This window comes from Lytechinus variegatus, chromosome 1, assembly GCF_018143015.1.
Source record: "Lytechinus variegatus isolate NC3 chromosome 1, Lvar_3.0, whole genome shotgun sequence".
Lineage (NCBI taxonomy): Eukaryota > Metazoa > Echinodermata > Echinoidea > Temnopleuroida > Toxopneustidae > Lytechinus > Lytechinus variegatus.
Genome location: NC_054740.1, coordinates 66983434 through 67007597, shown reverse-complemented (window position 1 = coordinate 67007597; position 24164 = coordinate 66983434). Strand labels below are relative to the sequence as shown.

General features: G+C 37.4%; 1 protein-coding gene across 1 annotated transcript in view; it reads right to left on the bottom strand.

The window, feature by feature from the left end:
* Window positions 1–24164, bottom strand: part of LOC121431648 (twitchin-like) — a 115565-nt gene that overhangs the window by 49836 nt on the left and 41565 nt on the right. Inside the window, exons 28-49 of the mRNA XM_041629248.1 lie at window positions 21580–21588; window positions 17945–18226; window positions 16900–17048; window positions 16340–16490; window positions 15298–15492; window positions 14557–14664; window positions 13652–13839; window positions 12907–13018; window positions 12023–12174; window positions 11499–11628; window positions 9801–9980; window positions 9283–9378; window positions 7760–8065; window positions 7133–7414; window positions 6485–6787; window positions 5707–6009; window positions 4748–5035; window positions 4267–4566; window positions 3664–3966; window positions 3073–3233; window positions 2431–2581; window positions 1106–1387 (exon numbers count right to left, since the gene is read on the bottom strand). Coding sequence (XP_041485182.1) covers window positions 1106–1387; window positions 2431–2581; window positions 3073–3233; window positions 3664–3966; window positions 4267–4566; window positions 4748–5035; window positions 5707–6009; window positions 6485–6787; window positions 7133–7414; window positions 7760–8065; window positions 9283–9378; window positions 9801–9980; window positions 11499–11628; window positions 12023–12174; window positions 12907–13018; window positions 13652–13839; window positions 14557–14664; window positions 15298–15492; window positions 16340–16490; window positions 16900–17048; window positions 17945–18226; window positions 21580–21588 — 4431 coding nt within the window. The remainder of the gene's footprint in view (window positions 1–1105; window positions 1388–2430; window positions 2582–3072; window positions 3234–3663; window positions 3967–4266; window positions 4567–4747; window positions 5036–5706; window positions 6010–6484; window positions 6788–7132; window positions 7415–7759; window positions 8066–9282; window positions 9379–9800; window positions 9981–11498; window positions 11629–12022; window positions 12175–12906; window positions 13019–13651; window positions 13840–14556; window positions 14665–15297; window positions 15493–16339; window positions 16491–16899; window positions 17049–17944; window positions 18227–21579; window positions 21589–24164) is intronic.

The window sequence follows — 24164 nt, the reverse complement described above, 5'->3', positions numbered from 1 at the left end:
AGAATTACGGAAATTTAAAGAACACAGTTACACTTTCGAGTTGTTGGGCTGTTAAATAATGCCAAACTAGTCATACTATTTTTTTCATATTTTTTTCTGATTACTTTTGATATATCTTGAAAAGTTTGACTTATTTGTAAATCTGAAAAAGAAAGCACTAATGGGAAAACTTTATTGTTGTCCAAAGATTTACAGAATCATACAGCTTATTACATTCATGTATTTTGATTCACCTACTGGATAGATTGTGGTTTAGCTTTTTAGACTGTCTCTCTTTCACTGTTGTATACTTTGTTAAAGGTCAAGTCCACCTCAGAAAAATGTTGATTTAAATCAATAGAGAAAAATCAGACAAGCACAATGCTGAAAATTTCATCAAAATCGGATGTAAAATAAGAAAGTTATGACATTTCAAAGTTTCACTTATTTTCAACAAAATAGTTATATGAACGAGCCAGTTACATCCAAATGAGAGAGTCGATGACGTCACTCACTCACTATTTCTTTTGTTTTTTATTGTTTGAATTATACAATATTTCAATTTTTACGAATTTGATGATTAGGACCTCATTGCCTGAAGCACAAAATGTTAAAATAATGGAATTCCATGTGTTCAGGGAGGAATGAAACTTCATTTCACATGACAATGACGAGAAAATAAAAACATTTCATATTTCATATAATAAAATACAAAAGAAATAGTGAGTGATGTCATCAACTCTCTCATTTGGATGTAACTGGCTTGTTCATACAACTATTTTGTTGAAAATAAGCGAAACTTTAAAATGCCATAACTTTCTTATTTTACATCCGATTTTGATGAAATTTTCAGTGTTATGCTTGTTCAATTTTTCTCTTTTTATTCAAATCAAGTTTTTGTTGGAGTGGACTTGTCCTTTAAATACTATGTTAAATTCTTTTTTCAAGTTTTACTTGACATTTCAGGATTGGTTGCCAGTAGTGCAAATAAAACTAAGCTAATGCAGATACAGAGAGCTGCAATAAGCTGTACAAAATACATTATTACCATATATCACAAATGGAACACAATCTCAAATCATACAAGAAATTTGAAGAAGAATTGGAGAATTCTCCATGCACGTACCAAGAACAGTAACTTTGACGCGTGCGGTGTCAGAACCAGAGGCGTTCTTGACGCTGATGGTGTAGCGGCCGGCGTCCTGTCGCTGGGCACTGTCCACGGTCATCTTGGTGTAGGTCCTGGCGGTCTTGATGATGACACGTCCAGTCTCCTTGACCGGTGAGCTTCCGATCTCCCAGGTGGCAGTGGGGGCAGGGAAGCCGGACAGAGGAAGGTTGATCTCAAACTTCTCACCTCCCTTTACCTTGATGTCCTCAAGGTCGCCAATATCGAGCTTGGGACGTTCTGCGAAAGAGAAGTCCCAGGATCGAACATGGTTAGGCAACTTGTAAAGAGTCTGTACTGTGTCTTAGCAAGAATCCTGCTAAAAGATGCTACACATCTTTTCATTGCAGCTTTCCTGTAATACCCATTATTTTGTCTCTGAAGAAATGTTGCTTGCAGGACTTCTGCAGGAAAGATGTGGCCCTGACTTTGACAAGGTGCCTTACATTGAATCTGATTTGTGTTTCTCCTCTGATATTGGGAAATGACCCTGACAATACCAACAAATGAATGACTGAAGACAATGCCAAAAGTATGTGTCGCTGATCGGTTAAATTCATAAATATTGACATCACAATATCTATCAATGTCAAGTTTTAGAATTGTTGCAAAATACACAAAACACTTCTGACAGTACTATGCTATATTTTGCCCCAGAGTATATTTGACAAAGCAATTGATAATCACTTCTATTAGTAAGATTTTTTTATACTCTTTGCCGTGCTTTGTATAAGGTAAACTAATGATTTTAAAGCTAAATGATAGTAGTTACAGTAAAACACTAATTTCATGAGAAAGTCTGTAAACCCTCTGCAAGGTTAAGTATGACTATATCATTGTGGATCTAGATCTGGTACAGTTACATATACTTAACTTTGTGAAATCATAAAATCTAAGCTGAAATACAATTACACTGAAGATTGCCAACACAGACACACGTGGGACAGTGTATTATTATTGCTGGAATAAAGACCCGACGGAAGTGACCGATTCCGCACTTATTTTGCTTATTTCTCAGCAATTACAAAATTTCTTTCAGAATACTTTGGCACATATTTTTTATTTATACAAACAGACACTTGTATGGTCATTATATTAGATTCTGTAAAAAGTCATTTTGAGATCGTTACCAAAACTGGAATTTACCTTTAAAATCTTGTCACTTGAGTCTATCTGACTAAATACCAAATCTTCTTTCAATAGGATGATTTATAGATAGATCAAATAAATGTCGAAGATAACAAATTCAAAATAAACGAGAAATGTAAAAATTGATTGTAAACCTGGCTTATCCTCGATGATGGTTGATGGAGTGGGGGCACTTGGTTTGCCTGGGCATTCTTCGTTGTTGGCCCTGACACGGAACTCAAGCTCCTCTCCCTCAATGAGGTCTGGGACCACTGCAGACTCTTCCTTGGGAGACACCTCAAGGCACTGTCAATGATAAATAGCAATGGCCAATCAAATCATTCTTGCATGCATATTTTTTTCGAAATATTGGCTAGGGACCAATCAGAATAAGCCTTTCATATTTGTAATCCACCACAAACTATTTTCTTTTACCAGAGCTCAGGTCACCTACATGTCTCTCAACAGTGGTAGAACACAAACATGTGATACGGAGATCTTTTAAAAAATAAAGAATATTCTTGATTGACTATTGGCAAGGAGCTCTCTCTCTCTAAATACAAGTATACAACACAAATAAATGTTATATTATTCCAACAGTGCCGTGAAACCGAGACAAGATGGAAATCAACTTCTGAGGAGTCACAGCTTCAGAGTGATCGCGTAGCATTCCTTGAAGAAAGCATGATAGTAACATGCACACAGAAGTACCTTTGACTAACCTCTGCAATGAATTAGGAACAGGGAAGATGTGTTAGTGTCAAGTCCACCTTCAGTCTTAATTTAGGTCTACTTACTGGAGCCCAATCTCCTTTGGGACCCGGTCCAGTCTTCCTTTTCTCGATGGTGTATCCCTTGATGGGTGCTCCACCGTCGGACACGGGCTTGGACCAGGAGATGGCTGCGGAATCCTTGGTCACCTTCTCCAGGGTTGGTCTTCCTGGAGCATCGGCAGGAACTGGTGAAGAAACAAGGATGGAGAAGAGTTTTAGGAACTTGATAAAAAAGTCTGTGGTGCATATAATTCACAGGAATTCTGCTATTAAGGTGCCTTATCAAGGCATAGAATCTTTAATTCACAGAGTTGTAGTCACCATTCATCAAGGGAAATACTTTATGTTAGAGTAAATGATGCAAAAATTTCCATACCAATAGTAAGGTTCCTCCTACAAAATATCTTCACATGCCAGATACTTGCTTCAAGAAGTGCAGTAGGTTCTACTAAAATTAGGGAATGTCAACTAATTTATTTAATGTGCATTACACACATATCGATAATGGTCTTTCAGTAGGAATCTAAGAAGTTTTTGAAATGAAGGTTCGACCAGAATACATTAAATGATCAAACAATTGAAAAACCACCACTGATTTTCTCTGTATTTTCTTACGGATTGGATCCTTGGCAACAGCAGATTCAGACGAGCGGCTGGGCTTGCCCTCTCCTGCATCGTTCTCAGCGACAACTCTGAACTGGTATTCGAGGCCTTCCCTGAGGTTGGGGACTGTAGAGACCGTATCTCTGATGGGGAAGGAGTTGGCGCGTTGCCACTCTCTTGCGTCCGTTGGGCGGTACTCGACGAAGTACCCTGTGACAGGGCTGCCACCATCGTGATCGGGAGGTGCCCAGGAGAGGTCTGCGCTGTTGCGGGTCATGCCATCGATCTTTGGTGCAGCGGGTGCATCAGGCTCATCTATGTGAAAGGCAAGAAGGAAAATTTACTGCATAATAGCTACCACCCTGCACAATCCTTCAAGAACCAATCTTAGAAATTAAATTTCTGTATGGTACATGTTTATCTGCTAGCACACAAGTAGCAAAATATGGTACAGGAGTGTCATGAAAAGTTATGAAAATTAATGAGTGGAAGAAAAAATCTTCATGCAGATACCAATACAGCTTGCGTATAAATATGAGTAGCATCTCTGAGAAAGATCAATCTACAAGATTGATGCAACAGATCTTTCAGAGCAAAGAATGGTCCGATCCTTACCAAACGGCAACTTGACCTTGACTGTGCGTCCTTCCAGAGGTTCACTGGTGCCGTACTGGTTGATGGCACAGATACGGAATACATAGTCATTCTGGTAGGTGAGGTCCTTCACCACACAGCTGGTAGTGGGTGCACTGGATGTGACGCGGGTCCAGATATCGTTCTTGGGGCTGCGACGCTCCACAGAGTAGCCAGAGACGGCGCTGTTGCCATCCTGCTCTGGAGCCTTCCAAGACAGACGGACTGATTCCTTGGTGAACTCGGAGTACTCGATGGGGCCTTGCGGTGCAGTGGGACGGTCTAGTATATGAAGAAAGATGATACAAAGTACAGATAAAGTGTCTGATCTCAATCAAGAATTCAATCTGGTAAGGTACTGTATAGTCTTACCTATATAATAAGATATTGCACCTTTATCAAATGTTGTTTTAATCATTACAAAACCTCAAAACTTCAAGAAGTCTAAAGAAAATGAGCTCACCCAAGACGACAACACTGACTGAATAGCTGTCTGATCCACGGCTATTGTCCAGCTTGATCAGGTAAGAACCCTGGTCACCACGCTCAGCACTGGAGCAGACCAGGTTGGAGCTGGTCTCAGTGGTATCCACGTTGAAACGATCCGATGGTTTCATCTCCTTGTTGTCCTTCAGCCACTCAACCTCGGGAGCTGGGGCACCAACGAATGGAACATTGATGTCAAAGCGGGTTCCAGCTTTGACACGGAGATCACCAAGCCCAAAGCCGCTGGTGTCGATCTTTGGCGCCTCTGCAGGATGGGAGGAAGGGGATTTTATCTTTATTAGAACCGACTAGGAGATTGTCCAAACTGTATACAGTTAATACTGTGAATACTGTGAAATAGCAGGAGAGCAATGAGTTGACCCTACAAGGAGAATAACTTGATCTTCATCCCATATTTTCACATTCTTCAATACTTGAGAATATCCACTTGCTTTCTTCTCATAAGAATAAACAAACAATAAATTAAAATTACATATTGCAAAGGATTTCCAATTTCTTTGCTAACTACTGCATATGCAGGTCACATTGCTTAAGAATAATTAACATTTCAACATCAGAAACACCTCTGCAATTAACCACTAACTTACAATATTCCTCAGGTTTCTACAGACATGACCACCCCCCACAAAAAAAGGAAAGTGAGAGGCATTGAATCACAAAAACAAAACAAAAACCTGACAAGATAAACCATCAGTACAGGCCTCCCGTGAAAACATTTCAAGCCTTTTCACTACATGTTAATTTAAAGCTACGTTGCTTTTGACAGCAGGTGGGGCCTGTTTCATAAATAGTTATTATGGTAACTTTGCCAGTAGAATCGAGGTTCCGATAGTAGTTATGATAATGGTAAAGTTAAAAGAGTAAGTCTTTATGAAACAGGCCCCTGGAGGTTTTAAAGTTAGGATGATGACTAACCATACTGAGCTTTGGCAACATGGTGGTCAGACTCTGGACTCGGGGTTCCAAGGCCAGCCCTGTTCTCTGCAAACACCCTGAAGAGGTATTCCCTGCCAGTGATGAGGTTCGTTACGGTGAAGGAGGTTGTCTTGACTGCCTCGCGGGTGGCCTTCACCCAGCGGCTGCTGCGAGACTCCCTCCTCTCAACAATGTATCCGCTGATCTTGTCTCCTCCGTCGGACGAAGGGGCGTCCCATTCAAGGTCTGCAGTGGTCTTGTCGTAGGTTGGGATACGAGGTTTGCCAGGAGAAGCTGGAGCCTCTGTAAATGTTGAGATGAGAAAATTTGACCTTCTAAGAACAGTGTGAATTCAATAATTAAAATAGAAAGATCATGGATAAAGTGTATAAAAAGGAAGTCCAAATACGGAAAGAATTGTACAGTCCAATATCTCACAAGCTCTTTTCTATTGCTCGTTTATCAATTGCAATATATTGTCAATTTAAAATATAAATTCATATGGTGACTGGCTGGAATACTCCCCAGGGAGTGGAAGATAAGCATACATCATGTGCGGGAGTGACTGATTGAATCCGATGACCAGGGGTAATCATAAATTAGTAATAGCCCTTAGATACTTTTACGTACAATATTTGTTTTAAATCCCTTATAAATTTCAAGATTGTATTATATCATATTGTGAACAAAAACTATGAAGAGTCAATAACTCTGATGAAGTTTGTTTTTTTTAATTCCTGGATAAGTTGTCAGATACACGATCATGACTATCACTTACCATATGGATTCTTTGCCTTGACCTGTTCAGATTCCAGGGGCTCGCTAGTGAATCCTGCCGAGTTCTCAGCACGGACCCTGAACTTGTAGGTGGTTCCCTGGTTGAGCTTGGTGGCTGTACCCTTAGGTTCCTGGCAGAAGCCTGTTACCTTGGACCAGTAGTCATCACTGGCCTCTGCCTTCTCGATTATGTAATTCAGGATATCACTGCCACCATCATCTTCAGGTGGCTGCCATGCCAGCGAACAGTGGTCAGCATAGACGTCAGAGATCTCGAGAGGACCACGTGGAGGACTTGGGCGGTCTGTGGTGGGATGGTACAAAACAAGTTGGGATTAATGACAACAGTACAATGGGCATAGCTTCTTCAGATTAACTGCAAACATCTGATTTCCTGTGATCCTTTATGAAGCAAATATGCAGGAATAGCGAGTGAAGATCATTTTCAACAATTTCGTTTTCAGGGATTATCCATGATATAAAGTTTGGATTCCAACTTCACACTTCTAATTTCAACAAGATAATCAACTTCTCTAAAGCAAAAAGAGCTGAAGGGTAAATATCTGTATACTAACAGTGAGTTATATGTACAGGTACAGTTTTCACTTTATAACCTTTGCGAATACCTTCAGGAAACATTTGACCTTACCTTGCACAATGACATTGCAGCTTGTCTTGACGTCACCAGATTCATTGGTCAGCTTGAGCTCATAGGTTCCGGTGTCTGACCTCTCGGCCATCTTGACCTTGATCTCGGTCAGTTCCTCCTCGTTGGTGAGTTTCAAATGGTCTGAACCAGTGACCTTGTTCCCGTTGAGGGTCCAGCTGATCTCTGGGGTTGGAGCACCCTCAAAGTTGACCAAAAGGAGGAATTCCTGGCCTGCCTTGATCTTGATGTCACGCAGCTTGTCTCCCTTGAGTTCGGGGCGAGCTGGAAAGCAGTAAACACAATTTCATTTACTGATATGATAATCTACAACTTCTTAATTCAGTTACTAAAAAGACAGCCAAGATAAATGCTCGAAAGATGGGAGAGCAATTAATGCCACTCTGGAAATGATAGATTATTAATTCAATTCTGCATCAAGCCTTTAATTGTTCTTGAACGGCAGATTTCAATATTTCTTCAGAGTTTCATACATAGTATGCTGCAAAGTACAAGGACAATTCTTTCAAATGTTACACCTCTGCCAACGTTCCACAAAAGTTCTGCAAAATTGTAGGTTATGCTAGATCATAAGGACTCACGGGATGGATATAGGAGCAACATACTCACCAAACTTTGGTTTGGTCTTCTGAGGTGCCGAGCACTCGCTGAACTTGCCGGTGCCTGCCTTGTTGACTGCTGCTACCCTGAACTCCAGTTCCTTGTTGGCTGGAAGGTTGTTCACCTTGTACTTGGTGCCCTTGACAGGGCTGACGGTGACCTCCTGCCAGCGGCCAGTTCCGCCCGCCTCTCGCTTCTCCACAACGTATCCTTCGATGGGTGCGCCGCCGTCCTTCTTGGGCTTGGCCCACTCGAGCTCGACAAAGTCCCTGTCGTAGTCAACGACTTCTGGGACACCAGGTGCACCAGGCTCGTCTGTGAATGAAAAGTGATTCAAGTGTGAGATCAAGAGATATAATCTCCAGAGGACACTAAGCAATGAATACATAGGAAGGTTACAAGCCATCAAAAGATAATTAATAACTTATGATAAGTGACAATTGTGGTGGTGCCTATTATACTGCATGAAGTGCGACTCTAAGCCACACTTAAATCTTTGTGAAACACCCACTGGTTATCATGATAATGCAATTAAACCAGAATTTTACGACCTCAGGGAAAGTGTCCAAAACACCACAAATCATTTTAAAATGTCACATTAACCCTATATAGCCCGGGGGCCTAAAAGGGCCCCCTCGACATTTTTCGCAATAATTTCTAAATGCAAAAAAATAATATGCTGAAATTTCATGACTTTTTTCTTTCACATCTCCTGCACATTTTGAGACCCTGTTTGCGAAAATCGGGGGTACACTTGCGGAGATATAGCACATATTCGTGACCAATGTCACCGAAAATGGCAATTTCCATCGACTTTTGTGTGTACAATGTATGGGTTTTACAAGAAGTGTTGTCAGATGAATGTTTTTTTTCTGTTTTTCCTCACATAACTTTCTTTTGGGCTATCACCAACTATTCTAGATTTAAAAAAACAATAAAAAATAGAGATTTCAAAACAAAGAAATACATAATAAATTAAAAACAAAGAAATACATAAGAATTTGGAAACACAGAAGGAAACAAGAATATTATCGAGAAAAATTAGCATATGCGCATAATTAATTACTATTATAATCTAATAATTATACAATTTCAATACAGTTGAGTGAGCTGTCTTTTAGATTACATGACTGGCTACTAACATGCTTGATTCCATTGCATTTTCTCAAAAAATGGGGGGAAAACTACAAAAAAATGAAAATTCCTTGAAAAAATTTGAATATTTGCATAATTAATTAGATAAATAAAAAATGATAATAAATATCACAAATTTGACAACGCATTCTTGTAAAATACATAATGAGACACCCACACACCAAATTTGGTCGCAATCGGTCGATAAAGATCTGAGGGGGGGCCTAATAGCCCCCCCCCCCCCCCCCCGGGCTATGCAATTTCAAAATAGCCCAGGCTATATAGGGTTAAAAATAGGTGAAGGTGAAGAAGATGAGTTGACAAATGTATGAAAAGTCAACAATGGAAATGTCTTGTGAATAATCTAATAAAAGAAAAAAAAATCTGATCCAACATACCGTAAGGGTTCTTGGCAATGACGGACTTGGAAGCTTCAAGCCACTTGCTGACTCCTTCAGAGTTCTCTGCTGCCACACGGAACATGTACTCTGTGCCTTCCACAAGACGGGTCACCTATTAATGGAATAGCATATGAAATACAAGAACTGTTGATTGCCTACCATCAATCTGCTGTACCAATCAATATATTCAAGCTATATATTCAACTAGAAGTAGATATATGTGAAGGTGACTCTGTCTTGTCTCTACAGACCACAAAATCTGTTTAACTTTTGCGAAATATGACTAAAATGACTAAATTAACACATGTTTTGCCTACTGTGGTCTGAAATAATACTTCCAAGTTATAGTAAATGTACAGTGTAAGTGATTATTCAACTTGTAGAAGGACGATTTATGCAGAGTCTACTGTACTTATCCAATGATTCTTGTCCTGGACAATTTGTTCTTGGCCAGTCGGATAGCCCCATTACAGTAGCTTATAACAGCTAGAGCAGCAGGTACCTTGAGAGTCAACCGGTGTCCCTGGTCGTGTCGTTGATGACAGACCATCCTGATCGTCGGACGTCACGCTTCTCAACGATGTAGTTGGAGAGGGGGATTCCACCGTCATCTTCGGGTGGGTTCCAGTTGAGAGTAAGGTACTCTGAGAAGACGTCGGTGATCTCCAGTGGAGCTTTAGGCTGCATCGGCTTGTCTGGGTGGAAAAGAATGAGAAAATCAATGGTCATTTCCTGTCTCGGACATAGTGGCTCAATGGTAGAGCGCTCACCTCATGAAGTTGTAGACATGGGTTTGATCCCTGGTCGAGTCATACCAAAGACTAAAAATGGGATCTTCTGCCTTCCTATCATAAGCCCGATATTTTAGAAGGGAAATGATAACTTTGTGTTATGCAGGTAAAGTGTTTATCCTAGGTAAATAAGAATTATTAACCGTATCAGACATCTGAGCAGGGCAACTTTGAAACATTGTTGCCTGCTTAAGACTGGGATCAAATGGCCGGTCAATAAACTTCCAATTGTTTATCCACGGGCCCAATTTATTGCCCACTCAGGAAAGTCAATGAGAAAATGTGTGGAAATGTAGCGGCAATAAAAGCCAGTGCTAATATCCGGGTATTCTATGCGTTTTTGTACGCGTCCTTGAACCGCGCAGTGCTATATGTCATAATGGTAATCAAGTTGCGACAACACTGGATACTGCGTCCCTAGGCCAGGGACACGTCATTTCAACTACGTCATAATGGTCAAGTTCAGAGGCCCAGTCTGCTCAACATGAGAAACTAGATTTTCATTCTAAAAATTGAAAATATCTAAATTTTAACGATTTTTGCTCTAGAGGTCTGATTTGGTTAATAATAGCAATATTGACTGGCCTGGGGGCGAAAGGACATATATCACCCTCCCCAAATTGATTTCACCTTCATCTGCGACTCGGGCGATATAAATCTAGTTTGGGCGATATATGTCGTATCGCCCGGAGGCCAGTCAATATTGCTTTATTTTTTCAAAATTACCAAGGACACAGATACTATTCAAAAGTTACAAGTTGTAGAGAAGTTGGTCAAGAATTTTAGTCCACATTTCTATGTCATGCTAGGTTTTACCTTACTTCTTCAATATACATGATAAAGACGAGTTACAATTTTTGTCTAATTGTTAGACTTTTTTGTCTAACATCCATTTGGTCTTGAACAACTTAGTCTATATCTATAAAGATGAACTTTTATAAACCACTTTTAATTTGAAAATGTAAAAAGTAACAAGCATAAAAAGCGGAAAATAGACCAACCGGGCATTAGACTAGATGAAAACTTAGTCCAGGACAAAGATAAACTTTTATAAATCACTTTTTTCATTCCAAAACATAAGAATTAATAAGTATACATAAGTACAAAATTAGACCAACTGGATTTTTTTAGCCCATACGGTATATCATACTATCTGAGAAGTAGACCAACTGCTTGTTGACCTAGTGAATATAAAACTGCAATTAGACTAAATGGATTGCAGACTGAGTGAAGTTTTGCCAAAGTGGTATTAGACTATCTGGGCAGTAGACCAACTACTTGTAGGCCTGGTGAATATAAAACTACAATTAGACCATATTGGGTTTGGCCCAAGTGGTATTAGACTATATAATAAGAAGACTAACTAAACAAGTGCATAAAAATTAAGTGACAAGCAGCGGTATTTTGGAGGATCTTCCTTACCTATGACGGTGACCTGTGCAGTGGCAGTCTCGGTACCGTAGGGGTTCTGGACAGTGACAGTGTAACCACCAGAGTCTCCGCGGGTTGCTCCCCAGGTAGACAATTCAGTCTCGACTGGTGTGCTTCGCATCTGAAAACAAAATGGAAGACGCATTTTCATTGGAGATCTTGGTGGTACATTACCGTCAATGTATGACTTGAAATAAACCCAGGGTGAAGAAAGGCAATTGGGTGTTGACAGTGTTGAAAAAAAAAATTTGAATCATGAACCTCAATTAAAGCCCCTATACTTTCATGTATCCACTAAACAAGGAAATCTATATGCATTAAAAGCAAATATACAGGGCAAAAAATGTTTCAAAAGTACAAAAGGGAAATGTATTACAGAATGAAAAGTAGGAAAATATCCCCAGGGCAGATCAATCATCATTCTTCAAACGAAAACAAACTTTCCCCCATCCCCATCAGGAAAAGTGACAAACTATCCCTGCTAGCCACCAAAAAGAAGCGAGAGTCTTTAGTACCTTGACTCTTTCATCTCCAACGAGTTCCTTGGAGCTGTGAGACCACTTGGCTGTCGGGTAGGGGGTTCCTGAGAACTTGAGGTTGAGCTTGAAGGTCTGTCCTGCCTTCACAGTCTGGTCGCGCATATTCTTCAGCTCAAGCTTGGGTGGGACTGAGAGGGTAAAAAAAATACAAGAATTTATAATTTGAAAGTAGAATTCCTGAAAAAAGTAACCTCATATGATCTGACTTTAATCTAATACTGATATAACTAAAAGTTTGAGACTGCAAAGAAGGAAAAATAAAATTTATCATTTGAGTGTTCCTGCAAAAATATGCCAAGCTTGGGTAGTAATACAAAGATAAAAAAAACAAGAGTGTCTCATTAAGCTGTTAGATATCTAGCAAATAGTCTCCATGCTTGTAAAGAAATATCCTCAGATGAATACAGATGTTTTGAATAATTTCTCATAATATAAACAAATAGAAAACGATCTTATTTGCTATTCGGAGTATCAATACAAAAATATAGATATTCTGCATATTACTAGTTCATAGTAATGACCAAATCAGCTAGAAGTCATAGCTGCTATTAAAAATACAATTGCTGTGGCATCATAATGAGTACGAAGTTCTCGGGAGTATTTCATCAACATTTTGTCTGACAAGTTGTCAGAACGGCAACTTTCCTTGATTGTGATTGGCTGAGAAGCACTGTTACTATGGTAACTGTCTGATAAAATGGGACATGTTGGATCCCACAAGCCTTTTCATAAAATGCTTCCTAGAGTTTGCTTTATATCTATATTATAGATGAAATAACCATAAATTTACACTGAAGCGTTCATATTCCCAAATCAGATCGTAGGTAAATCTAAAATTGTGCGATGATCTTAAGACTTACTTTCAGGATCCTTTGCAGTGATTGATCCTGTATTGTTGGATGGCTGACTGAGACCAGCCTCGTTCTCAGCCACAACTCGGAGATCATAGTCTTGGCCTTCCTCAGCAGGTACCTATACAAAAAAGAATACCATTATGATTGACATATAAGAAAAAATAACATTATAATGCATATAAGAAGAAAACACCATTTTACTTCATATAAGAATAAAAAAATAATACCATTAAAATCCAGATATAAGAAAAAAGAATAGTATTATAATGCGTATGAGAAAAAAAGAGTACCATTAAAATGCATATAAAAGAGAATACCATCTTAATGAATATAAGAAAAGAGAATAACATTATAATGCACACAAGAAAAAAACATAATGCATATAAGAAAAAAGCACATAGAAAACGAATTCCACAGTAATGCATATAAGAAAAAAAACATCATCATAATGCACTTAAGGACAAATAAAACACTATTATAATGCATTTCGTTATGGTGCAGGCACATTTCCCTTACAGCCATCGTACGGCGAGTCGAAAACAGCCGTGTTATGGTGCAGTCACATTTCCCTTACGGCCATCGTACAGCGAAGCGAAAACAGCCGTGTTATCTACTTCTATTCAAACCACCCATATGTACATGTAGCTGGTACAAAAAATGTTTAAACGGCTGTTTTCGACTCGCCATAAGGCGGGATATGTGACAACGCCATAAAGGTTTGAATGTATATAATCCAGTATGGCCCACTCACAGTGAACTTGGTTCCCCTGATGGGTGATTTGTTGACTCTCTCCCACTTGCCAGTGTCTGGGTTGAGCTTCTCAACATGGTATCCCTGAACAGGACTGCCTCCGTCCTGCTTGGGTTTGGTCCATTCAAGAGGGATCTTATCCTTGGTGACGTCACCAACGACAAGATCTCCTGGTGAAGAGGCAGGATCTGTACAGAAAAAGGAAATGTTTGTTGTATCAACACTGACAGTTTATTTCTGTATCAAATCCAATCTATTTATTTTATGCAATAATATTTGAAGATATGTTGCAAAAACTTTTCATTTTAAGTTTGAGAGTTATATGAAATATTTAATTCTCAGCAACTGGACTAATGTGTGGTTTCAATCCAATTTTAATTTGTTTTTTCATATTCTATATAATAATATTTGGAAAGGAAAAATACCAGTTTTGAAAACTATTGAAAAAAAGAGTTTGGGAGCTATAAAGAAAGCTTATTTCATGGTAAATATGCAAACATTTGTGGACAACAATCCAATTTCGATTTTTTTTTCTTTCTTTTATGTAATATATAATGATAATTGAATAGGAAAGATATATTGCAAAACTGGATAATGTGAAAGTTACTAGGAAGGAACAATCCATGAAAAATGGAACATATTCATATTTAGTTTATCTATTAGAATAAAATCACAGGTTAATTATGATCTGGGGCCCGTAACACAAAGCTTAGTAATGATGGTAGTCGCATTATTCTTTGATTGATTTCATTGACTACAATGTACAATCAATCGTAAAAATCAAGCGTACGATCAATCGCTAACCTTTGTGTTACAGGACCCTGGATTATCAGTAATTATGTCACAATGTATTCAAAGGTATTGGTCAGTTTTCTAACCCGTTAAAAGTTTGAAGCAGTACTCACCAATGGGTTCCCTGGCAAGAGCAGCTTTGCTTGGCTTGCTAGGCTCACTGGTTCCGACCTTGTTGATGGCTGAAACCCTGAACTGGTATTCGGATCCCTGGGTAAGACCTTCAAAGAAACGCAGGAAAATTCAAATCATCCCATGAAACATTGAAGCAGGTTATTTGGGGGATTTGAGCTTAATCTGTCTTACCTGCTAACCATTGAAACCAGACACATGGCCACATATTCTGTCTGAACTTAAACCATGTTCTAACTCTGTGCTAAAATTATGGGAAGCCGAAAATCTCATAATCTTCTTTTCGTTGAATGATTCTTATGTTTATCAAAATCTTTTTCCATGCATTAACTGTACATTAAACTAATTTAGATATTATTCTCACATGGTTCTGAATGATTGGAGAGCCAAATAAGCTGATGAATTCAAACTCTTCTCTGAGAATTTTGTGTCACAGTTGGCTATCCATAGTTAGACTACAAGTTTAGACAAGAGTTTGAATTAATCCTGAGTTTAGAACACAGGCTATGATCATTTAACATAATAGCAACATACCATTAGAGATATTAGCACAAAGTAAACGAAAGAGAGGAAGGGAAAGAGGGAAAGGGAAAGAGGGAGAAAGAAAGAGAGAAAGAGAGAAAGAAAAGGATGTCAACTGGTTGGAAAAAGTGGAAACAGAAGGTTTGAAGAAACTGGCAGATAGTGAAGACAAGGTGTAAGAATGGACAGTGCAAACTCACCAGTTACGGTGTGCTTGGTCTTGTTGATGTCATCCTTGGTGGCCTTGGACCACCTGTTGCTTGAGGTCTCCTTCTTCTCCAAGAAGTAGCCGGTGATGGGACGTCCTCCGTCAAATCCTGGCTTGGACCATTCCAGAGAGATGCAACCGTTGGCGGTGGCTATGACTTTAGGTGCGTCAGGGGCATCAGGAGGTTCTAGAACCAAGAGGAGAAATATTGTTTGTATCATTGTTAAAATTGAATCAGAGGTAACGCGATTGCACCTCGAATGAGGTTAAGGCCCTGGTTTGGTAGGTTTTTCAACATCATTAAAAATATCACAAATACCATGAAGAATCACAAATAAAAAGTATATCCCCTTTCACAGATATCACTTATCAAGATCACTACCATTACCAAGAATATTACCAACAACATCAGGAAAACCACCAATGCCCTCACAAAGAATATCAGCGATACTAAAGAGAATATCACCAATACCATCAAGGATACCTCCAACAACATAAAGAATACCACCAACACCATCAACAATCACTATCAAGAATACCACTAACACCATAAAAAATACAAAGACACCATCAAGAATATCAACAACACCGTCAAGAACATCACCAAGAACATCAAGAATATTACCACCACCATCAAGAATATCACCAAAGCCACAAGGAATATAAGCACCACCATCAGGAATATCATCACTCCCTTTAAGGATATCACCACCATCATCAAGAATATTACCACCACCATCAGGAATACACCAACACCGTCAAAAAGAATATCAGCGATACCATCAAAAACATCACCACCTTCATCTAACATCAAAGGCATTGCACCCACACGTACGCTGTGACCACCAGGTAGGTGTTTCATGAAATTGGTCAGCACTGACTGAATTGTCAGTGCTGACAATTTCAGTGAAATCCTTGGTTTTGATTGGCTGAAAGGCACAAGCTCTGACTGTTACTATCGTAACTGTCGGAGAAAGACAACTTGTCAGTAATGACAACTTTCATGAAACGGTCCCCAGATGATTATCCCTTACCTGATGGTTCCTTGCACAGCTGTGGTTTGTCGGTCTGGGTTGGTTTGCTGGCTCCCACAGAATTCACTGCAGAAACCCGGAAGAGGTACTCCTTACCCTCAGTGAGACCGGTGACTTGGTAGGTCTTGTCACGCACCCTGCTTTCAGCCACCTGTTAACACCAGAATACCACGTATAACTTGTCACGTTGGTCATATGATTGGCCCTGCCTCAATACATCAAAGTGTTTTTTCACAATTTTTTTTCATTTCTAGTGCTAAATAGGTTAATAACCATCTATTTTTTTTACAAATAGTTTTGTTGTTTTTTTTTAAGCCAAAGGATGCTTCTGATCTCTGAATGCACTTTTGATTACCCATGAAATCCTTCATTGATTTGTGAATATTGTAAGCTCTAAAACATATATTTAAAAAGTAAAAATTCCTCCTACCACCCAAGACCTGATTAAACAATTACATCAGGAGCCTGTTTCATTAAGACTAATCATAATAACAAATGCACAATATCTACCAAAATTGAATTCTTGCAACAAGAGAAGAAGTTCTTTGTGACTCGCTTACCTCCCAGTTGGTAGCCCTCTTCTCTTTGTATTCCATCACGTAGTGAGAGACTGGAGAGTCACCATCATCCTTGGGGGCCTCCCAAGTAAGGGTGACAGTTTCCTCATTGTACGCTGTCACCTTGACATCAGTAGGGGATCCAGGAAGGTCTGTAAGGAAGGTCAGAGGTCAAGAGTATAGGTCAAAGATGTATTGAGATCAAGTAAAGAGCTAACCCCCAAATAATGTCATTACCATAATTTATACCAAATATTTGTACATGAAATTTTCTTGATATTAGTAGGGGATCTAGGAAGGTTTGTGAGGAAGGTCAGAAGGTCAAGTATGAAAGTCAAAGATGGATGCAGATTAAGGAAAGGAGCCTACATGTATTTGAGAGGAGATCCAAGAAGGTCTGCAATGAAGATCACGGGTCATAAAGTCAAGGACAAAGGTTACAGTTGTATAAAATCAAGGAAAAGACTATAACATGAGAGAATAGTGTAGTCTTGATATTTGGAGGAGATCCAGGAAGGTCTCTAACGAAGGTCAGAGGTCATAAGGTCAAGGACAAAGGCAAAAGAAATTAAGACATGGGGGGCCTCATCATTGGAAACATTTAGAATTCAGCCAATTTCATTTTATCAAGCAACTATTTACAATGGTTTTAAAACTTCTTAATCAATTTTTTTATTTTATATAGCCTCAGAAAGCATGATTCAATACTGGTAATCAACATTCTCATCATCTAAAACTGAAAGAACAGATAAATTCATTCTCATTCATGGACTACTTTTTATTTATGTGAGTCAAAAGTAAAAATCTCAGTAAAATTGCAATTGACAGTCAAAAGCACTACAGCTGGACAGGGAGTTTTGGTTTCAAGTTTACTATACATAATACATTAAACATGATAATACCAACTGAACTAACCTGCTGACCCTTTCCAGATAAGAGGTACAATAATAATACTACTGAACAAAAAGTATGAGTATCCAAAATAATAAATGAAATATTCAAATTTCAAGAAAAAAGAATAAAAGGGAAGGGCAGTTGTTGTACTTACCAATAATCTTGACTTTGGCCGAGGCCTTCTGGCTTCCGTGCTTGTTGCTGATGTTGACAGTATACTCGGAGGAGTCGCTCCTTGCGCACTTCATGATCACCAACGTGGCGTCGTTGGGAGTGGAGATGATCTGGATGCGGTCACCCTCCGAGAGTTTGGTGGTGCCCTTGGACCATTCCACTGTTGGGGCAGGGGAGCCGGAGATCTCCAGGTAGAGTTCCACCTGCTCGCCGGCGTTGGCCGTCACGTCCTTGAGGGTGTCTGTCTTCAGACTTGGCTTCTCTGTTGTGGGGGAATCAGAAAGAATTACCAGAAGGTATTGGCTAAACTTGAGTGACTTTACACCACAAATTACAGTTAAGATGGATTTCAATATCTGCTAAAAAAACAACTTTGCAATTATCATTTCAAACCACCACATATTAAAGTTGTGCAATAAATTTCCATTGATCATGGGAGCATTTCATCCCATTTCTCTTTTTTGTAATGAAAAGTGTACAAGACGTGCCATATAATATTGTGGACAATAGTGAGCCTGATAATATGAAAGGCAGAAAGACGAGGTGCCAAGAGTGAATATTAGAAAAACGCTAAAATCTGCAATCTTTGATTTTGATTCTCAGTAAATAATTAAAGTGCAATGTTTGAGGCATGCATGTTACAATGCTATCAGTAAAATTATTAAGCCATTATTAAAGCTCGTAATTTTCTAAAAGAAATTACTGAATTGCACATTTACCATAAAAATAGGTAATTATATCATCTTTTTAAGAATGTAGAATAAGTATGTAATGATAATTTGCATCTTCTGGAGCCTACTAATGTATAATTATTAGAATTCACTCAGTGGCAAGCTCCTTCACATGGAATAAGTTAAATATAACCTAGATATATTAAGATAGCTTATCATGAAAATTGATGACTGGTCTTAAGAGTTCACTTCTGTCTGTGTTTTTTTTATATTTTAAATGCACATCGTAAACCCAAGTCATTGTCAGCCTCTTTCTTGCTTACTTGTTGATTCATAGTTCAAATCAGGTGGATGTTTCATAAAGCTGTTCATCAAATTAAGCACAACTTTACAAACAAATGGATTGTTCTTAGGTGTTAGGTCAGCTACATAGAAATATATCATTTTTCACAAGAAAACATCACTAGTGGCGCGTAAAGTCTTTCATAACTCATGAACAGCTTTATGAAAGAGCCACCCGATTGAGGTTTTAAAGAAATTAAGAGCTCTCACAAGACAAGCTACAGCATAAAAGATCAAAGATAAGAACTGCCATTTTAACAAGCTTACTTATTGAAAAGCATAATAAAAATGCATTATTTACATGTACACATAAGCACATACAATTACACAGGTGTAGATCCGCTTGCGCTTTCTTTTCATTAGGGGGATGGCGCTTTGTAACTACCGTATTACGTAAATACCCCTCCCCAGATGAATAGAACTTTCTGCGGATCAACACCATTGTACAATTACTTTGACACAAAAAGTATTAGACAGCCAGTGAAGCCGCTGAAGCATTAATCAAGAACATTTTGATTACAGCCTAATTTGCACATATTCTCACTTATCTCTTTGTTTTTAAAACAAAATTTATTTTAATGCTACAAATCTGAACTGCATAATCTTTTATCTCTAGGTGAAAGGAGCCAGCCACAAAGTCTTTTTTTTAAAAAAAGCTTGCCATCAAGAGCAGAATAATGCACCAAAAGCTGAGAGATTTTTTTTCCAGCACACAGGTCAAATAGGGTGCTTTGCAAACTTGATTTCCCTTCTCTATTAAGCCCAGGCTCTACCAAAATAATAAAATGAAATTCTGGAAACAGATGTTATTTCATACAGGCTTTCATTTATATCAACTTGTATTAAATGTTATTCACATTTCACGTAGCTTGTACACTCAAAAGCAAATGAGTACAAGCAAATTGTGCACAGATGGTTAAGAAATGCATAAACATGATTATATTGTTGAAAATTTTAGAAACTGAAGTTTACATTATTTCACCTATCACCCAGATGGAATAAATCACATATAACAGGCTCAGGCATATATGAGGGGAAATATCCCCTAAAATTCAGTTTTCTCTGTGTAACAACTGACATTTAAATGTCAACAGGGCAAGACAAGTACAAAAGTACTTCCTCAACAATTGACACGTGACGCCACTTTGGTACACGAAACATCTTCTGTTGACATACAATTCATAAACATATCACTTTATCACAGCGAAACAACAAAAATCTAGTATTACAACCTGGCAAAAATGCTCCCATATTTTGGTGCATTTTCTGCTTGGCATGTTGCGAGCCAAAAGGTGTTCACAATCTAGCCCTAAACAGTTGCAGACAAACACCCAAGTTCAATAAAAAAAAATTACATTTTTTGAAGTTTTTATAATATTTCAAAGCTTTAAATTCTTTCTCATGTTACATTTTTTACTGAGGGAGGTTCATGTTATAAACATACAGGAAGAGAGAATCCATTAAATATTCCTCAGTATGGAAAAGACACAAATTTTCCATCAACAAAGTATTGTGAATAGTCCATATTGGACAGAACCTATATAATCAAATATTCTCTGACAATCATTGTGATTTTATATTTTCAAAAAAATAAAGATTTTTCAAACATAACTTCTTCAAAGAATTTCCAAAAAATAAAAACTGTAAAAAGCACTGTTTTATCATAAATTCATAATTATTTATAAATGAAAAATGCAAATTGCATGTTATTCTTAGGTCTCCATCTGCACTGATAGGGTCATGTCAACTTTCTGTCACCCAACACTTCAAGCTGCATTGTACAACAAAATGAGCTTTATTCAGACAACTTCATGTAAATTCTTCCCTACCTCAAATAATTACAAATTAATAGTAACATCATTGTTTTCTCTAAAATCAGACTGAAAAGATGCTTTTCAAGGAATGAGCCAAAGAAACAATTCTGTAAATCAAGTTATCTCTTTTTTTCCTCTGAGTGATATGGACAAATCCTTTAAAGATATTTTTGTAATTAAAAAGATAATGAATTTTGTTTTCTCTCCAACCAGGGTTTCAAAAGTGTATTATTAAATGATTAGCCAATATGGATAAATCAGTACAAGAGAAAGATTTTTTAGAACAGATCTAGCAGATGTCATGCATCTCCAATTTAGAGCTTTTCAACTAAAAATAGCATGGTACTTTGCACTGAAGCCAGTTTGGTTAAAATATTGTTTGAAGAAGGAAAAGACCATATAAACTAATGTTTGTAAAATGTCCTTTATCAAAAATAAACATGTGTTTACTTTATATTCTTACATTTATCACCTTAGAATCCAGCTACTCTACCTATATTGCAATAGTGATACAAACATTTTGCAATACAAAGACATTTTCCATGTAAATTAGCTATTATTTAGGTCACAACACTTTCACTTGGCTATAATACCAACACCAGCAATTTGCCAATCACTCTGCTTTTAATGAATTCTTGAAACATATTACACTCAGCAGTGATATTAGAAAAAGAAAGACAACCTTTGCTAATCTAGGAACAGAAACATTGAAAAGATGTCAACATCACAGAAAAAAAATAACACAAGAAAATTTGTACTTGTTAAGGAAGGCAGTACCATTGACTTACCTGGCTTAGCTGAGGTTTTATTGTTTTGAAATATGAGTAATTAAGAGATATATGCAGGTTAATGGGAAAAGATTCAGAGCAAGGCTATTGTCTTCTTTAATCACATTCATAGGAACATTTCATAACCGTATTTGGAATCAATAGTATATATATATAGAAAGGAAGGAAGACATGCATTAAAGGAACCAATCACTTTAGAAACATGGATTTCAAGTTCCACTCCTTTTTAATATTTTTCTCATTTTTTTCTTAAATGTAAATGATAAGATAAGTTTGAATGCTCTCTACCCCCAAGGCATGCATTTCCAAACACAATATTTTTTTTACTTGAAATCAATTTTCTATTTCATATGCATTACAAAAAATAGAATTTCAAACAAATCTTTGTTCATTTATATACATATCATAGTATTATCTAACATCTCTATACATGCTTCCAAAGGAGGTTGGATATTGTAACAATATCACTAGATTTAGCATGGCAGTCTTTTTTATTTCAATTAATCTGCCATTACTCTTCATAATGTATATTCCTATTATCCCTACTATTTCACATTTGTACATTTTTTTAATCATTATTTTATTCAATTCAACTTTTTTTTTTTTTGGGGGGGGGGTTCTTTTTAAATCTTAAGTGATTGGTCCCCCAAAGATAACCAGTTGTGATTATCATTAAAATCCTGTTTAAAACACTGAAAGGGTAAATACTAAAAAAGGGACTCTAATAAGTCATATTTCTATTATCGAGACAATGATATCTAAGTTTGTTCTTCTACTACAAGATCTACAGGTTCTAGTTAAGAAGATTACTAGAAAACTAATCAGTATAAAATCTATTATGGTCAAAGTATTTCATGCCACTATCCTTCAGACAAAACCACCAGCCAGGGGAGGAAGGGGGCATTTCAGGAAGAGAGTTTTCATTGATTTTCACTTATCAATTTGCTCTCAGCCAATCAGATGAAAGTATTTCAGTAGCTTATAACATCTGTCAGTGAATACATGTATCACTGACAAAAACTCTACATGAAACACTCTCACTGACAGAGGAAAGAGGAGTCTATTTCTTTTTATCCATTGATTTTTTGGGAACAGTGATGTGATCGAAATCAAACTGAAAATATATGACAGAAATTGCAAGAAAATCAACACACTTTTTTTAATTGACAATTCGCCTGTTCTTTTAAAAGTGAATGATACATTCATCAAAAGACATATTACTTCTAAATAACAAAGAAAGGTGTTTTGTCTCTATGCTAAACAGGCTGAAAAGGATGAGTTAAAGGGCTTCATAATTCAGGGGACTATCCCTTTAAAGTGGTCTCAGTTTTAAATCTGACTTTAACTCCTTCATATCATATATGAAGGAGTTTGATGTCATCTATATACTGTCTATGGTGCCTAGGCTAATCTACATGGTGCTTCTAAAACCATCATTCCTCATGCAAGCACATTCCTATTTGCATTGTGCCACATGCACTGTGCAACCTAACACTTCCTGTTTTAATTTGGAATTTCGATTTCATCTAAAGTATTCACAATTTTAAATAATGAAATGTTTGGGAAATTACCACTCAAAATATTGTCATGAATAAAAATTTGTTTTCAATATTCTACAAACGAAGTTCTGTCATTTTCGTAAAATCCACCTCACAAAATATAATGATAGTATACTCTCCAACAATTAACAAATTTGCAAGCATCTAATACAGAGCTGCCAACCTGAAAAAGAAAATTTCAGTATTTTTAAAGCTGAAAATCAGTATTTTGATGATGACATCAGTATTTCCAATGAAATACCATAAGACAACACATAAAACGGAAACTTTAGAAATCAGTATTTTGCATGAAACCATCAGTATTCTTCTTATTTTTCAGTACTAAATACTGAAAATCCGTACTACTTGGCAGCTCTACTAATAAGATCTATATTTTGAAAACTTTTAGAAAAATATGAAAGTGAAATTAATTGAATTCTTCCATAAATGTACTTGTACAAAATAAAAAAAGGAGTGCTATAATTGACATTTAAAAGAAACACAGTAAACTTTCTATTCTGATATCATGCACAGGCATAGGGAAAGACTCAACGGTGTAAAGTGGAAGAGTCTGGTAAAAATTTGATTTGAATAAATGTTGATCCTTGTACCAAAGCAAGCACTTGTCAGCACTTTTAAAGTCTGCAGAATTTTAATGAGCATTGAATCCAGTTTTAAATGTATTCTTTTACTGACAAGAACATTTAAAATACATATATTTTTGAGAAATTAATTCTTATCCTATGTATATCAAGGTGATCGTAGAATGATACACCCACATTTGTTACTTTGGGCAGTTTCGCAAATCATGTAGGTCCAATTCCTGCATTCCTGAAATGATTTATCTCTATTTTCTAGTTTACATGAAAAGTTTTCACGCTCTCAAATTATCATGATTAAAGTATAGTACATAGGGTCGGACATACAAAAAGGTTCAATGTTATTGCCCATCTTGAAAATTTTCTCGCAGCAGAGGAAGCAGTTCTGAAGAAGGCTAAAAGAAAGGAAAACCTGAAAATTTGTAATAGCTGACAGGTGCCCACTTTG